At 39.5% G+C, this 17163-nt stretch overlaps 1 protein-coding gene across 1 annotated transcript; it reads right to left on the bottom strand.

Moving 5' to 3' along the window:
* Nucleotides 1-1242: 1242 nt before the first annotated feature.
* Nucleotides 1243-4875, bottom strand: s1pr5a (sphingosine-1-phosphate receptor 5a). Its single transcript, XM_036590300.1, has 2 exons — nt 4788-4875; nt 1243-3701 (listed from the first exon to the last, which is right to left on the bottom strand). The coding sequence occupies exon 2, from the start codon at nt 3466-3468 to the stop codon at nt 2275-2277; it is 1194 nt and encodes a 397-aa protein (XP_036446193.1). The 5' UTR covers nt 3469-3701; nt 4788-4875; the 3' UTR covers nt 1243-2274.
* Between the last annotated feature and the right edge of the window lie 12288 nt (nt 4876-17163).

The following is a 17163-nucleotide window of genomic DNA, read 5'->3' as shown; positions in this document are numbered from 1 at the left end:
GGAAGAAAAAAACGGAGACTGCAAAGAGAGAACCAAGAAAGGCTATTTATTCCTCATGCAAATTACCAGTGTGCTGATAAAAAAAGGTTAGCTTAAAAAAGTTGTTCAAGTATAGATCTGTCGTAAGCAGTGCTGTTCTAAAATGTAACATTTAAAACTGTATACATTCATCTCAATTAGGCATTTATCTCTGACATGCTTTTCGTGAAAGGAGAACGTTTAAGGATACTCTTTCATTTCATTTACATTGTTCTTTATGGTTTGTATCATTAGTGGACATAACGTGTAATAGTTTATGATTGAAAAACATTTGCACACTTAAATAGTCTTGGTTGCGTGACTGGCTGGCGTTTTGGTTGCCCAATGTCGCTACAAAATGACTCAGGCTGCAGCTCTACTTTGTGGTGAAGTGGGCATGTAGCGGGGCGGCAGACATTCACACTTCGGGTATATTCAGTCTTCGTACCACACAATAACCTTGTTTTGAAGTTTCCTGCTGAGGCAGCAGTGGCAGATTAGGCACACGTCTTATACCGCCATCAAACCACACTGAATGTAGTGCAGCTTTGTGACTCGCCAGATAATGTGTGGTGCTGTAACAAAGCGCACGTAGGAGATGACAGTCATGGGAAATCGCCTCTAGGAGCAAATTTCTGAATTTAAGTTTTAAATGTTGGAATTCAAAGATTTCTCAAAACTTTAAGAACTTTAATTTGTTAAATATATTCTCGAGAATGTTATTATTTTCAGGGGAAAACAGAAATTAAACATGATATTTTTTAAATAGATTGTAGTCTTGTCTTTTTGATCATTACTGTTGATACATTTATCTGAAATCAGTTTTTGACCACCTCTTTATTCTTTTCTGTATGATAAAATCAACTAGTAGCCCATTCATCAACCATGGGACAGCATTAAATGATGCAAAGAGAATTAGATGTGCTAACAACACAAAGTACACCATTTGCTTCCTTATCCCAGTATCACTAAGTCACAAGACCTTTAAATCGCTGCCAGTTTGAGGCTGGCAAAAAGCCCCAAGCCTCAATATTGGTTCCTGTATGTCTGATAATGTGATTACACAAAACAGGTTGTTTGTCTTGGGATTAGTGAAAGACCATAGCTCTATCCATGCAGATGTAGATCCATCAGCAACCCTAAACAGAAGTCTCATAGAACCCATTTGTGTAGTGGAAGTTTCCATAGGTGGAAAAGTGGAAAGGAAAATGAAATGCAAAAGACTGAATATAAACACTCGTATATATTTATTATCAATGTACATATATACACTTGAGTAAAATGTCATAATTTAGTTCTTGAAAACAACTTTTTTAATAAACAAATATTGCTTACTTTATTCACAATACATAGTTTCTTTTACAACTGAACAACAAATAAGGCTACAAACACTGGACCAATCACTTTCCAGACTGCTACAAAAGCAAAGCATTATTCCATACAGATAGTTTGTAATGTTAAAAATGAGTTTGTTTTCATGACTTGTCAAGTAATCTAACATCCTTTTAGTCTGCTGAGACTGTATCTGCCTTTGAAAACATGCTTTATTGTGTAAGATCTGGAGTTACTCCAAAAAAGGGAGTGCTGAACTCCTTTGTTAGCATGATATTGAAACTGGCAGAATTTCTGAAAGTGCACGCTCATAAAACGGGAGGGAGACATTTAGCAAGTCACCTTCTGCCTGTTTTGCTGCCTCCATAGCTTGGGTTCATTTGATCACTCTTGTGCAGCACCGTCTGTAGAGCACCGTATGGTGCTAGAACCATACTATTTTACGACGCACAAACTGTACTTGCTTTCAGGCCATGGGGGATTGTTTTTGGTTGTTTCAAACTGAAAGATAACAGATCTTGTTAAGTGTGCCAAGTAATCTCAAAAGGCCCTAGTCACAGTAATGCTGCCACCTTCTCGCTCACAGTTGTTTTTCGTCTTAAGTGCATGTTGCTTCAAGCTCTATTTGATTTAAATAGAAAACAGGCCCTGCTTTGCTGTTACAAGTCCTCACCTATCAGTTTGATCCTTGGCAGCAGTTACAGAAGATCACTTAACAAGAAAGTCTGACAGGTTGCTTATGCCCGTAGTTTTAATGCCATTGACGGTTACTGAGTCCGGTACTTCTTTAGGTATCAAATAACAAGAGCTATGTAATCAGTTCTGTTATTAGGAAGCACTTTCAGTCCAGTCTGGGCTGGCCAACAGTCACGACTGTACCAGTCCACAGTAAAGCCAAGCTGTGACACAAAATGTCCCAAAAACTCAAGTTTTTGAAATTCTGGGATAAATAGTTTTTATAGTTGTTGGTGTGAAGTTTCCAGAGGACACTGTTGTCTCCAGGCCCTCTAGTCTGTGTGATGGCACCTCTGTCTTACTTGTGCTGCACTCCAAGAAGGGTATTCCAAACTTCTTCATATGTCCATCCTTGGTCAGCAGGCAGTAGCTGCAGAGCAGTCTCAGTATGGCCCTACGCATATCTTTACTGGTTAATGTGTAGATGATGGGGTTGAGCAGTGAGTTAATCATAGCAATACCCAGGAAGTACTCTGCCTTGAAGAGAACCTGGCAGCTTTGTGCTGGGCAGCAAAAGTCCAACAAAAGGAGTATAAATAGGGGCAGCCAGCAGGCGATGAAGACACCCAGCACTATGGTGACTGTCTTCAGCAGAGCCATGTACTTCTGGGACTTCCTTGCCAAACCTTTGCGCTGTGGACCGCAGCCTAGCCGCTGTGTATTGGACTTCACGATGCGGAAGATGCGTACGTAGAGCACCACAATAGCCAGCAGTATTGCGGAAAAGACCGTAATGCAGCAGAGAATGAAGCTCTTGGAATAGAGCGGCAGAACAGTAGAGCACTGTTCCAGGATGCCCATGCAGTTCCAGCCCATAATAGGCAGGATGCCCAGAAAAACTGACAGCACCCAGCTTGCACCAATCAAAACGAACATACGTCCACGCTTGGCCCCCTGGTATGGCTTCATTCGCACCATGGTAACATGACGTTCAATAGCGATGGCCAGGAGGCTGATGATGGATGCAGCCAGTGTGATGAAGACACCACCTTCTCTTAGGAACCACTGGACAGGCGTCATTTTGAGCGTGTTGGCTCCTGATGTTATGATGTTCACCATGTATGTGAAGCCTGCCAACAAGTCTGAGAAAGTCAAGTTGCCCAACAGGTAGTACATGGGCAGGTGGAACTTTTTATTCTTCCAGATCGCCACAAGAACCACAGCATTCTCCAGCACAATGAGCAGACAGATGATGAGGAACACGATGGCTTCAGGTTTCAGTCCGTCCCTGTTCTTGTTTAACTTTCCTGTGAAGTTGTAATGGGCTACGATAACCTCGTTGCTCTGGTACTCCCGGAACATTCTGAACAGGTATCCTGCGGCCGGTGTCATGGGAACAGGGGTCGGAGGTACAGCGACATAGGCAGCATGTGAAGCTTCCATTGTTTTAGCAAAGCTTTGAGTTCTCTGCTCACAAACTAGTCCTTTGAGGACTCATAATTCCACCACACGATTGTAGAAATAAATCCACAAGATGTTGAGGTTTTCTATGGTCAGATCTGTTGCGAAAAACTCAGGAAGCTCCACCTGATGACGCTCTGCTCACTGCCGGCTCAGATAACTTGGGCTGGAGCTTCTTATGTCCAGAGAACTGTGCTATGAGTTTTTAGAAGAACCTGGAAGAATTAACATAAGAGAATAACTAGTTCAGCAAAGACTTAAAAAACAAAATTCAAACTGCATTATAAACAAATAAAACTACTCACAAATATATTTTAAAGTTTGAAATTGTAGTATTATGTGGGGTATAGGAAAAACATATAATGATACATCAATACACAATGCATTATGATATTTAACTTTTCTGAGGTTTGATAAGTTGGAACAGACAAAAAAGAAGCAGTAGTGCTACATTTTAAGCTACTATCAAATACGGAGTACAATGATTTTTTGTTTCACATACTACACTGCACTAAATCCATTTAAACAGGATTAATTATGCACTCTTTGTAATAAAACATAGGTTAATTAATACAACGAACATTTTTGGTTATACCTCAGATGTTACCTTACATGTACATAGAGAACAAGTTGAGATTTAAAGAGAAAAATGAAAGAGCAAAGGTAAAGAAACGCCTGCTGGGCAGGTAGAGGCGACCAAGCAAAACTATCAGTTTGATTAAGAGAAAAGAAGACGGGCGTGTTTGCCATCTCAGCAGGTAAAGCCCTCGAGCAAAACAATGAAAAACTTTCTCACCATTCAACACGAGCTACTGACGCAGCTGGGTTACTTCATCACCCAGCACTGCGTTACTTTTCTAAAGCAGCGCAGTTCTTTAACACTAACTTCACGCCGAAAATGAGTTGAAAATGTGTTGAAGTCAATAAAACTGTGACTCGAATTAGGAATCTGAGGCAAAAGATTCAACCAACCGTTAGTTGCGTGCAGGAGAAACGCTTAAAATAAGCCCTAAAATAAGACTTTTACGTGCATGCTAACTTTACGAGCATTAGTCAGTAAACCGGCTAAAAATAAAGCTAAACGTAAAGAAACGATGAAAATATGATGAATAACTAAAATTTTGAGTACGAACTGAACAACTTATTATATAGTTCAAACCTGTTTAATACAACACGAGTATTCAGTTATTCTTATAAAGTGTCACAGTTTATTGTATAGATTAGCAAGTAGCTAGCCGTCATTTTTCCCACTTAAAACCTAGTGTACTCGGAAACTACAGTACTGTATGGGCTGTACGTACCGTGGTGGGTTAGAGCGCGTGGGTCCTCATGCTGTGCTTGCAGTGACAAACTGAGCGGAGGAAAGGTGATGAGGAGGGAGTCGCTGACAGGATTAGACTTGAAGTGGGCTGGCCCTGGTCTTTACCCCTTCAGCTTTTCCTTCTCTCTCCCTCCTCTCTCTTGCTTGGCTGTTCATGAGGAGGTGAAAATGAATTGCCCCAGGGTGGGGGAACTTATACCCTCCTAAGTAATCATTACTACAGCGGCGAAGGTAAGGTGAACTGTACAGTAAATGCTTTCTGTGAAAATGAAGTTAATCAGTGGCTAATGTTAAAAAAAAACCTGACAAGGAATGTGTGTGTGTATATATATATATATATATATATATATATATATATATATATATATATACTGTATACTGTATAAATATATATATATATATATATATATATATATATATATATACTGTATACTGTATAAATATATATATATATATATATATATATATATATATATATATATATATATATACTGTATACTGTATACTGTATAAATATATATATATATATATATATATATATACATACAGTCCGTGGTTGTCTTCATAATGTGCCATACAGTTTCAAAATGATACAGATCTGGACTGCAGGCAGGTCAGTCAAGATGTCGTCTTAATGGCAGCATATGTCTCTGTAAAAGCCCAATATATGCCTCCATGTCAATGGTACCTTCACACATATGCAAGTCACACATGCCATGACAGATGTTGGCTTTTGCACCTTTTTGCAAAAGTCTGGATGGTACCTTTTGTCTTTGGCATGGAGAACTTGATGTCCGTTTTTCCGAAACACAAGCTGAAATATTGACTCATCTGACCACAACACACATTTCCGCTGTCTTTTGGACCCTCTGAGATGAGCTTGGGCCCAGAGAACTCGGCAGCGCTTCTGCACAGAATTGATATATGGCTTTCTTCTTGTGTAATAGAGTTTCAAGTTTCATTTCTTGATGCAGCGCCAGACTGTGTTAAGTAACAACGGTTTTCCGAAGTACTTCCAAGCTGCTGTGGCTATATTTAACACAGTAGCATGATGTCAGTGCCATAGAGGTGTGCGATATGGCAAAAATATAATATTGCAACACTTCAAGAAATTTTTACAATACACAATAATGTTTATTTTTTCAGACATCTGATCAGTTGAAATTGTGAAAAAACAGTAGTGCTACATTTAAAAAAAATATCAAATACTGTGAATACAATGATTTTTATTCAATATTTGGCATACTGTGTTGCACTACATCCAATTAAACAGGACTAACAGGGTCTTACTCTCTTTATAATAAAACATACAATCGGGTAGTTTTTTTACAATTACTGACAATATACACAATATGTCAGTAAAACATTGTATTGTGACATAATTTATCACAAATTGATAGGGCGGCACTGACTCATCATTGTCCCTGTATACAGCTTATAGAGAGCTAATGCTATAATAATAATCTATTTGTAATGTGCTTTCATTGCCCCGGTATACAGCTTACACAGAGCTAATACAGGAATAACGATAATCTTTATTTGTATTGTTCTTTTAAGTACATTTTACTTTTAATAAGTAGAAAGGTAGCTTAAAGGGCAGCTCAAAAAGCAAAGACTAATTGAAAGCTAAAGTGTAAAAAATGAGTTCCAGAGTTCTTGTTTACACTGCAAAGCCAAAAGCTTGATTTGAAGCACAAAAGACTGCTCTACCACTTTTTAACATTTTAATCCATGAATATCCAAAACTCCAACATTTGATGATCTTTCGGTCTGATTTGGTATATAGTCTGTCAGACATAATGTATGAAGGTATAAATGTGACCCATGTGCTGTTTGGGGAGTTTTCTTGACCCCTACACTTTTAAAGTTGAAGCTTGCCAAGTACAAAACAACAGCTTGGATGTTGATTATGAGTAATAGTGAATATAGGAATTACGTAGGCAGAGGGCAAATTTACACTGGTTGGTAGGTGGACTGCTTTCTTTAAACAGGAACCTCTGTCATTGTGCCTGGAAGGGAGAGGGATTTCCTTGAGAAACACCTATGAGGTCATACTAGACTGGGCTAGACACTGCACTCGCTCCGTGGGGAACAGGCTGTCCTCTCAGTTTGACTGACCACCAATCTTTCCGTCAATAGAGCAGCTTACAAGACAATGGAAATGCACGACAACTCTCAAGGCTGCATTCCAAACATTTTTCAAGTTTAGTTGAAATTCCTTTGGAAATTTATACTGGCAATTACTTTTGCCAGAATCAGCAATTGCTTTCATTATGGCTCTCTGGCACTCTCTGATGGCTTTTGACGCCTTGTATGGCGGTCTGCTATTCACCTGTCCTTGAAGGGTCACACTTTTTAAAGCTGTCTGCACATTCCATTGACTTCCAGTTGGTGGTCAATTTGCCACCAGTGGGCTGAGATCTGCCCTTATGTCCTGTTCGTCCACTGCCTTAGGCCCACCCACTGACCATTAGAGGACTAATGAAAACCAAAAGATGGTCCTCCTCTCCCCGTCTGAGTGTTATAGACATACCCTCATTAACACACAAAGGCCTGACAGCTCTGCTTCGACTGCCTCCTGAAGAGGCCTATAGGCACATAGCCGAGCACCTCTATCATTTCCAGGCCTTGGCACTTCATGCTTTTACTGTAATGACCATCAGTTTATACAATTCCCCTCCAACTCTCCTGATGATTTAGCGCTGTGACGTGAATGCTCTTCAGATGAGGAAGTTGCTAAGAGCACCCATTAAAGATGGACATTTGTAAACAATTTTCTTGTTTATGATTATCCATCCGGTGGTCTCCTGCAGACCGTGGGACCACGCCCCGGCTGAAGGCTTCCTGACTTTGTAACTCTGGAGAGTGCTGGCAGTGGTTTTCGCTGCAAGTTCAGCAAATCTGTTCAAGAGGATTTCTGTTTTTAAGGTATACACAGGAATTTGTACTGTCAAACAGAACTGATAACATCAGCTAACGTGTCAGTATATCTGATATCACAAACACTTTTTGTGGCATAAAATCCAGTCTTGCCACTCCATATTTAAATGAATTAATATGCATACTGTAAAGTCACTAACAGGCACACTGTATTCAGTGTTAGCACTGGGCTGGTGTTTTGAATGGTTTATATGTCTAGCCTCACTGATTAAGCTGATATTAAGTCAGACTTTTGGTGTTGCCTTCTTTTGTGTTAACTGATCACCCATTCATTTGCATGGATTGTGGTGGACCACCCTATTATACAATGATTGAACGACCCACCCCTCATTGCACATTGAATGAATTAGGCTTAAATGAAAGGCTTGTGTTAAAACACAGCATGTGAACACAAGCAGTAGCATTATGAACCTAAATAACTATTGATGTGCTCTGCATTGCCTGGGAAAATAGGAGTCATTTGGGCTGGTAGATGTTAATCCACTTGAAGTACAACATTCTCGCCATTTGTTTGCCTTGTCAAAATGACATACAGCCCAGCTTTTGAATAAACAAACTATAAAAAAATTTCCTAATCCCTCCTCTCACCCATTTTTATTCAAGTTTAATTGGCAAGAGCTGGAAAGGAACTGTCTTAATTGTAAACATTCGTTAAAAACCAGACTACAGTGGTGTGGGAAAAATACTATAAAAGTTTCAGGAGTTAAACTTTTATTTTATTTCATTGTTATGCAAGGTGGCTTTGGCCACTGGGATTAATGTTTTGTGCTTTGACGCGATGCAATGCTGATTCAACTTTAAATTTGCCTTAAGTAGCATTTCAGCAGCATACGCTCTCAAAACATAACGGTGCCAGAGGGGTTATTTGGAATGATACCACAGACAAACCACAAAAGGACCTTTAAGTGGAGGATTCCTTAAAAAAGCTTTTGTCAATGACCTGCAAGTGTTGAGAAGTGTGAGGAATCTCCACATAACCTATGTCCAAGCCAAGAACCATTTAGAACCCTTTATTTTTAGGAGCGTAGGCCTTATTTGTCCCTCTATATTCCTGCCTTCAGGCTTTTTTCCAACAACATGCACCAACAGAGTTCCCACACTTTGTGTATCCCACTAGCCTTAAACTCTAAAATATAGTTTTAATCAGTTTAATCAGCTGCTGTGTGTAGTTTCTTGTTAATGTTGCTAATGTTTTCTGCTTGGCTTATTTTGATCTTGAAATCTTGAAATGGCAGTCTGTTTTTTTAGGTGCCTTGTCTGCGAGAGAGAGTTGTACCCTAAGACCGAAAAAGAGGTTACTCTAATATTCCTGGCTGGTCTTCCTCAGCTGAGCGGAAAGGCTGGACCCTGAGGTCATGGGATTTCCTCCCCCGTATGAAGGGGGCTGGCCATGACCCTGGCAGTCAGTCACAAGCCTTTAGCTACCTAAAGTAACGAGAGAGTTCTCACATGTCGACTCGACTGTGAGGTGACATTTTCACTCCTTCCTATAACTCACGCGCAGTGTGACATTTAAGATCAATGGAGACTGTAAAAGGACACTGAGTGAAGTGTGAGAAGATCAAATGTGACACTTCGGTGTGAATATGAGCTTGTGTGGGTCCATTGTGTGTAAAAAAGTTGGGTTGTGCATGAGAGAGTTACTAAATCACATTATGACTATTTTCCACCATGTGAGAACTGATGTTGCTTTAATGAAGTGCTGCTTTTGGCTTTTGTATTTGACTTTGCAGGACGTGTTGCCTTGTCTGTCCCCCGTCCCTAAGGGATACTTTTCCACACCTCTAAAGTTCAGTCTTGGAAGTTTGTCTGATTTTTTGCTTCTCACAATCCAAGTAATGAGTGACCAGTCCATTATTCTGAGAACACCAGCATTTCTTTGTTGATTTTTTGTCTGTTCTCTTTTCACAGTAATACATTTTTGACTGTAGTATTGAGTTATCTTCTCACAGTGGAAGATGGACAGACTTTTTTCAGGTGCAAGAAGGTCAGATGTGACACTTCAGTGCGAATGTGAGCTTGTGTAGGTCCATTGTGTTAAAGAAGATTAGTTGTGAATGGAAGAGTTACTAAATCACATATTCACATACTCTATATTCCACCATGTGAAAATTGATGTTGCTTTAATGAAGTGCTGCTTTTGGCTTTTGTATTTGACGTCCAGGAATGACCTCAGCACATGTGTCTAGCTAATGAAAGGAACTTCTGAAAGTCTGGAGTCATTTTCCTTCCATTACGTCTTGGCCTGGTGGCCTCAGGAAATGTCTCTTATTCAGGCTACACTTTGCAGGACGTGTTGCACGTCTGTCCCCCTGTCCCTAAGGTGTCTTAGCCATTTAACTTCGCTCGGCAGCCTTTGGGCAAAATGCCTCTATAACACAATATGCCTAAAACCACCAACTTGATTGATGGATCCATTGTTTTCCTGACAAATGTCCCCTCCTCCTCACACTCACTTGTCTGACCTTTGAGGGCCTAATTCTGTTTCTCTCAGCAACACTGCATTATGCAAAAACAGGCCCTGTATTTATGGGAATGCTCTGGTTTCTTTCTCCTCTCTTTTTTTCTAATCTTTTAAAAGCTCGGCTGCTTTAGTATGTGCAGACTGTCAGATAGCTTTGTGGAGCTCAACTCGAGAGCGTTTCTTTTAATGAGGAGACTTTCTCTTGAAGTTTGTCTTTGCGTGTAAACCAGACAGCGTTTATTGAGAGACACTGAGCTGTAAAATGCAGATTATAGAGGAATGCATCCATGTGCCGTGCTGGATAAAACACATTGTTGCCGTTTTAATCTCTTTCCAAATCGGAATTTCCTTCTTTTTTCCCTGTGTGAGAGGGAGGGAGAGGGAGAGTGAAGAGGCAGCGCTTTGTCGAGATCTGCGCTGCTGTAGTCAGCAGAGATTTCTGGTGCAAATAAACACAGGAAGAGACTGCCATTTGGGACCATTTGATTATACTGAAACTTGCCATATATGAAGACACACTTGTATAGAATTGCAAACATCCTTGTCTCTCGCATAAACTGTTCAACAAACTTTCTGCCTGATTGTGATCTGAATTTCCTCAGAGCGAACCGTGTCCTAGATATTTCCTGGAAACCAAAAGTTACAGTTAGCTTAGAAACTCTGCCGAACATTAGAAATGTGTACTATGAAAGGTTTTACAGATATAACTAACACACCATCCTGTGCAAAAGAGACAGCCCCCTTAATTTATTTAATTTCTAGTCAAAACAGCCTTTGAGTACAAGTTATTACTTTTTCTGCATCAGGAAAAAAAAAACACACCTAAATATTAAACACAAAATTTTCAGTATTTAGTGAGGCCTTAATTACAGTTCCATTCATTCCAGGTTTTTCAAAGAAATCTGCAGGGATATTTTTCCACACCGCATTTTCTGCCTGTCATGACCCAGTTAATCCCAAACATATTCAGTGATAAGGTCTGGGCTCTGGGGCCCCAGCAGCTTCTTTGTTGATTTTCTCCTTTTTTGTCTGTTCCCTTTTCCCAGTAATACATTTTTGACTGTAGTGTTGAGTTGTCTTCTCACAGTGGAAGGCTGGACAGATGTTTTTCAGATCTAAAGCAAGAGTGGAGCTGGATTTTCTCCTACATCTCAAAAATGAAAGCTTCAAATACTGTTTATCTGATTGTTGGTGGTCTACCAGGTCCTTGATTTTCTTGTTTTTTGTTTTTTTCACTGTCATGTGTTTCATGTGTTTTCCCCTTTTTTATGTCTAATGTCCTCAGAAATGTGTCCTGAAAACAAATAACATAAGTGCTTAATGTCCAATTTGACTGGAAAATGAAAACGAAAAGTGATCTCTGACTTTGCAGTACTGTACGTCTTCTAGTTTTCTTCAATGAAGTTTCCAGTAAAGGCCCTTAGGGTTGTTACATCACAACTTCTCAGACTGTCAAGATGAAAAGGTCTGATGGTTAAAGCTATGATATCCATGATGTTCCCCACAGTTTGTCCCATCAACGTGTTGGCATTCTCAGCATTCTGGATGATTTTTTCAACATTTTTTCCCCACTAACTTAGAGTCTCACGCCCCAATCGATAACCCCTTCCCCTTTGACTCTCTCTCTGTCTCTCTCTCTCTCTCTCTCTCTCTCTCAGCCCCCATATCCCACCCCACATTCTGTCTGATAAGCCCTCAGGGTTGTGGAGGTCAGTGGAGATAAAGAGAAATTCCTTCCCAGAGTGTTATTGTTACTGGTGTATTACCAGAGCAGCGACTATCGAGTGCAAGCCTTTCATGGCCCCACAACCACATTACTGTCACTTCTGAACGCTCATGACATCATGCTGTATGACGTCAGATTCTGGTGTGGTGCCACCCAGATATTTTCGCATCTATAGCTGGGAAATGACATTGTATGACTTCCAAATATAATGAAACCTTGTGTCCTTGGTAAGCCTGGAATCTGGTTAGGTATGAATTCACCTGTGGGAATGGGGGGAAATGTTGTTTTCCCACATTAAATAAGGGGCAGATGAAAAGGAGTGTGCTAGTGAATCATGAATCATAAGAAGAAATTAATTCAGACCACTCTGAATACTGAAAAAAGCCCCTTATGTGGCTGCACTATATCACTCACTCTCGGCCTCCATTGGGGGGGATGATGCATAGCAGCTTTCAGAATGAGAAATAGCCCTATTTCGTACATCTGTGTGGGAAAAAATCCTCTATTTGGAATGTTCTTGAAGTAATTGCCAGGTTTGGGCCTCCACATGATGCGGAATATGGGCAAAGCACTGAAAGGTTGTAGAGCTGTTTTTCCTCCTCATCTTGAGAAATGAGACTTTCAAATGAGACTTTCATTTCATAATTGATTAAGACATTGATGATTTCTAGGACTGTGCTTGTTTTCTTAAGACTTGAGACATCTCTTAAAACAACACCCGTGATTAGGTAGAGCTTAATTTATGAAAGTAATTTGGGCAAGAATGTTGAAAATTTATAAGAGCAGCTGGCGAGTCGCATAACTCATTGTACAGCAGAGAGGAGAGCCATAAACCATTTAAGTCAGTAAATATTTACTATGCAGACTTTGCTGAGAAAAATGCAGAGAAATGGGAAAATGGTTTGCTGGAAAAAAAGTGGAATCGTCAAATAGATTCTTTGAACAGAAACTTATCCAGCCCTATGGAAGTGTTATATAGGGGTAAAAGATATAGGCCATAGTTTGATGAAAGTATGACTGATATAGAGATGCCGGTTGATCTTATATCTGCGTGGGCTCTAGTTTCATTTCTCATGTTGAGTTCAAAAGGTGACTTATAGATGAAAAGCATTCTTGTTTGAACAATCTGGCTTGTTTATTATGACTATCTCATCTCATTCAGCATCTTCCCCACATCTTCACTACTTTTTATGATGAAGTGTACCCAACATGACTGTTTTGCTTTTATTACTATGCTTTATCTATAATTAATGAGACATAAACACTGATTAAAACAAGGCCAGTGCAGAGTTCTCACCGGCTCTCAAGCTATTGTTTTTGGATGAGGTTGTTTCAGCCATCAAGATGGTTGATATAGCCAAGCTGCAGCCAAGCCAAAGCCAGTGTTGCATGACAGCTGACTGACTTTTGACAGCCTAGTATTTCGCTATTCCCTCTGCACGTTTTGCTTCGCAACAGCCTTTTATGGTATTTGATATTTGATTTGTTCATATGAGTGCAGCCTCTTTTTCTGTGGTGCCTGTTTTGTGAGACAATATAGGTTGTTTTGACAGATCATTATTATCAAGCTCAAGACAAAACACATCAGTGACACTTGAGCTTTGATAGAATTCACAGATCCATGCTCCACCCACAAATGCATTCTTTCGGACATTTAATAGAATAAATTTGTAAAATGAACTTAATTTTAATTTCACGTTTCCAAACAACCAACCAAGTTGGGTCAGGATGTATAGACTTTGGTACATCAACATAACTGCAGTTAATGTTCACATGTTTCTGTTTGTAAGTCAAACAACACCCGGCCAGGTCGCTACATAACGTTGAGTGTTCAGTTTAAAATGCTACACTAGCTGACCCAGATTGGAAATAATGAAATTTGCCACCTTGTTGACATGAGCTCAAATATTACTTTGTTTATACTAACCGTGTGGCTTTCACAAACATACAAAAGTGACAAAAACTCAGTTCCCTACAACTTCTCATTAGGTTGAATGCTATGTAAAGCTTGTCCAACCTCAAAACACTTTTAACAAAAGAACTCATTTGTGGGCGGGGCATGGATAGCTCAATTGTAGCGAAAAGTCATGTAGATAAGGTCTACACCAGCCAAACTTGCTTTGGCCTCTTCCTGTTCCTTTTCCTAGGCCCTGTGTGTTGCAGCCTCAAAAACAGAACGTTAAACCCAAATTACAAGCGTGCTCTTTTAGCATGGGCTAACTATGCAGGAACAGCTGGCCTCATTCACTGTTTTCTCGTACCATTCTTGGGTTCTGCCATGCATGTGCTGCTGCTGTACTTACAGAAGCCAAAACAATTGTTTTTCATTCTTCTGGTTTCTTGCCTTCTTACATAAAGATGAATGTTTGGACCTCCACTGTCTAAACTTTGCAAAACTTTGTTTGGATATGCAGAGCCAAAGTGCTTTAATTGTTCTAATAATGTCTCTCTTCCAGCTCATCTATACTGGACTCTTTGCTAAGCATCTGCTCTCCTATTGCATGTTTCTTTGGCAGGAAAGATAATGGAAATACTCGTTTATCACGACTTTCCCTAAAGACTAAAGTGAGGCTTAGGAATGTTTTCAGACACTAGTAGTAGAGTGGAGTTGTAAAACATAATCTCACGGCAAACCCCGCCTTGTATTTGTATGTATAACCTTCGTACGATGGACAGAATGCAGGCTGCTTTTTAAAAAGCTGTGTATATACAAGACCTCGGGTGTAGGGCTAAAACTGGACTGTACATGAGGGCTTTTTGTGGACACAGCAGTCTGCTGTGACAGGAACGGAACTACTCTGCCTTTTGTGGCTTTGTTGTTATTGGCTGACTTATGCAGCCACTACAAGTGCCTCTGGAACTCATTAAAGCTGTTTTTTTGTCTTTTTTTCTTTTTTTTTCCAAAAAAAAAGACTTTCTTATCCATGGTCTGAATGTTTAAGCTCACTGCCTGGGCCTAAGGCCTTGTACTCAAACTTCTGGTGTCCTTTTAAACTTGATTGAGGCTCAGTTGAGGCCTGTATGACCCGGGTCCAGTTACATTACTTTCACTGGACAAACATGGCTCCATTGGTAATGTATGGCAGTCCAGTTTCAGTCATACACTTTAAAAAAAAAAAAGGTGCCAAAGAGGGGGATTTTAGAGCGATTTTTATAGAGGAACAACTTTTGGTTACCTGAGGCCATTTCTCTTAAAGAACTACTTTTGTAAATCAGCTGTGCTGGTGTGAACTTCCACATAATCTAAAGATTCTATTATCAAGAGTTTCTATAAATGTTTTTTATATAAGAAACAAGAGCCATTTAGTAATGCTTGTTCTTAAGAGTGTAGGTATGGTGTCAATGCACACAAGCTGAACATAGGCTTTCTTCAAATATAAGAAACAGCTGTGGGGGCCCAGTTTGATGGCCAGTAGGGGTCTGTCTTGTAAATCTGAGCACTGTAATGCTGATGGGGCCCAACACATGGCCGCAAAGGCACTTCAGCTCCCTGCTGCTTTAGCATTCTTACAGTAAATCTATAGAACACAGAGCTATGTGAGGCATTTCACTGTAAAATATACTGACGACACTAGAGGTTTACTCTTTCCAAACTCCTGTCTGGTCTGCTTATTCCTGGAAAGTATTCCTGGAAAATGGATGATTCAGACATGTACAGAGATTTTCTCAGATTTCACTGTCCTGTTCACACAGTAGTGTGCAAATGTAAGAGACCACCCTTCATGTATTTAGTTTCCAATCAAAATAACCATTAAGTACCAGTTATTCATTCTTAGTGACAGGAAAAAAACTACACAGACGTTTCAACGGCTAAATATCATATAAAATATTTTGGTATTTAGTCCACCTTTACCTTTATTATAACTTCCATTGTTTTTAGGAGATTTGCTTCAAAGAATTCTGCAGGGATATTTTTCACACCTCAGTTAGTCTTAGAAGTTGGTTGCATTTTCTATTTCTCATGACCCAAGTAATCCCAAACACAATGATATTGGGGTCTGGGCTCTATCTTTCTTTGCATTTTCTTTGGCTTTGCCTTTGCTTATGCAATATGATTGTCTTATACCTGGGCTTATCAGAAACATCTCATAGAAAATGAACTTGTACATAATGGCTATTTTGATTGTTAATTAAATAAATGAAGGATGGTCTTTTGTTCAGTACTGTACTTTATTTTATGGATGCACTTGTACAATTATGTATGTTGGCATAAGAGTGAGACACTTGCATTGGCCTAAAGAAAGGATTTGCATTGAAAGCACCTGGAAGTTCTTAAATAACTGGCAACATCTTGTAAATTCCCTTACGTAATTGGTGTTAACATTGATTTAAAACAGAATACAGTGTATGTATTTTGCTCAGAGCTGGAACATCGAACATCTGCTTCCCCTGTTTTAAAATAATATTCATGACATGTTACAATAACAAAATTTACCACTTGCCATACTGGAATGTTGCTAATATGGGGCATAGTCTGCCACAGATGGAGAGAATTGTGGTGTAGGCTGTGGCTACTGAGGATAGTGGCTGTCCATATCCTATATCGGTATCTTCCCCTTCGACAAAAGAAACATGCAGTTGTGTAACATACCACTTGAAGGACAGACACTGGCTAAAATGGCAAAAGCATTAAGACTTTGAATGTTAAAATGTTGCATTATGCGATGACAAAGCAGCAATGGTGCATGAATGCTTTAGAATTGTCTTTTGCTGTCTCTTTGCCATTAGTTGGTGTGTTTTTGATCTTGTTTTGTATTATTGATTATTTATTTTCAGATTTGAATCACAGTTTTCATTGAATGCTATAGATATTCTAAAAATATGCTATTTATAATTTAGCATTATGAATGTTCCTGATAAGTTTCTGTGGATGTTTTGATGAACCAAAGGATTCACATGATCCAACAATAAGCCTTGCTACATCAAGGTGTTATTTAATCCCATAAAATCTCAGGCTTATTTCATACTAAGGCTAATTATTCAGTAACTATAGGGACTTCAGTGCAAACTGGCTGAGCTATTCTTAGGATATAGAAGTGCGTAATAAAACTTTGGGCCCTGGCCATTTAAGGGGTTAAGATATCGCAAGGCATATTGCAATTGCAATATGTAGTGTTACAATCGCAATATAGAATATTGCTCATATAATACAGCCCAAAGCTTTTTTTCTCTTGCAGTCAGGAATTTAATTTGGTTCATTCTTTGACCAAATGGCACACCAATTAA

Source organism: Colossoma macropomum, unplaced genomic scaffold (assembly GCF_904425465.1).
Source record: "Colossoma macropomum unplaced genomic scaffold, Colossoma_macropomum, whole genome shotgun sequence".
Lineage (NCBI taxonomy): Eukaryota > Metazoa > Chordata > Actinopteri > Characiformes > Serrasalmidae > Colossoma > Colossoma macropomum.
This window is presented reverse-complemented; position numbering and strand designations above follow the sequence as displayed.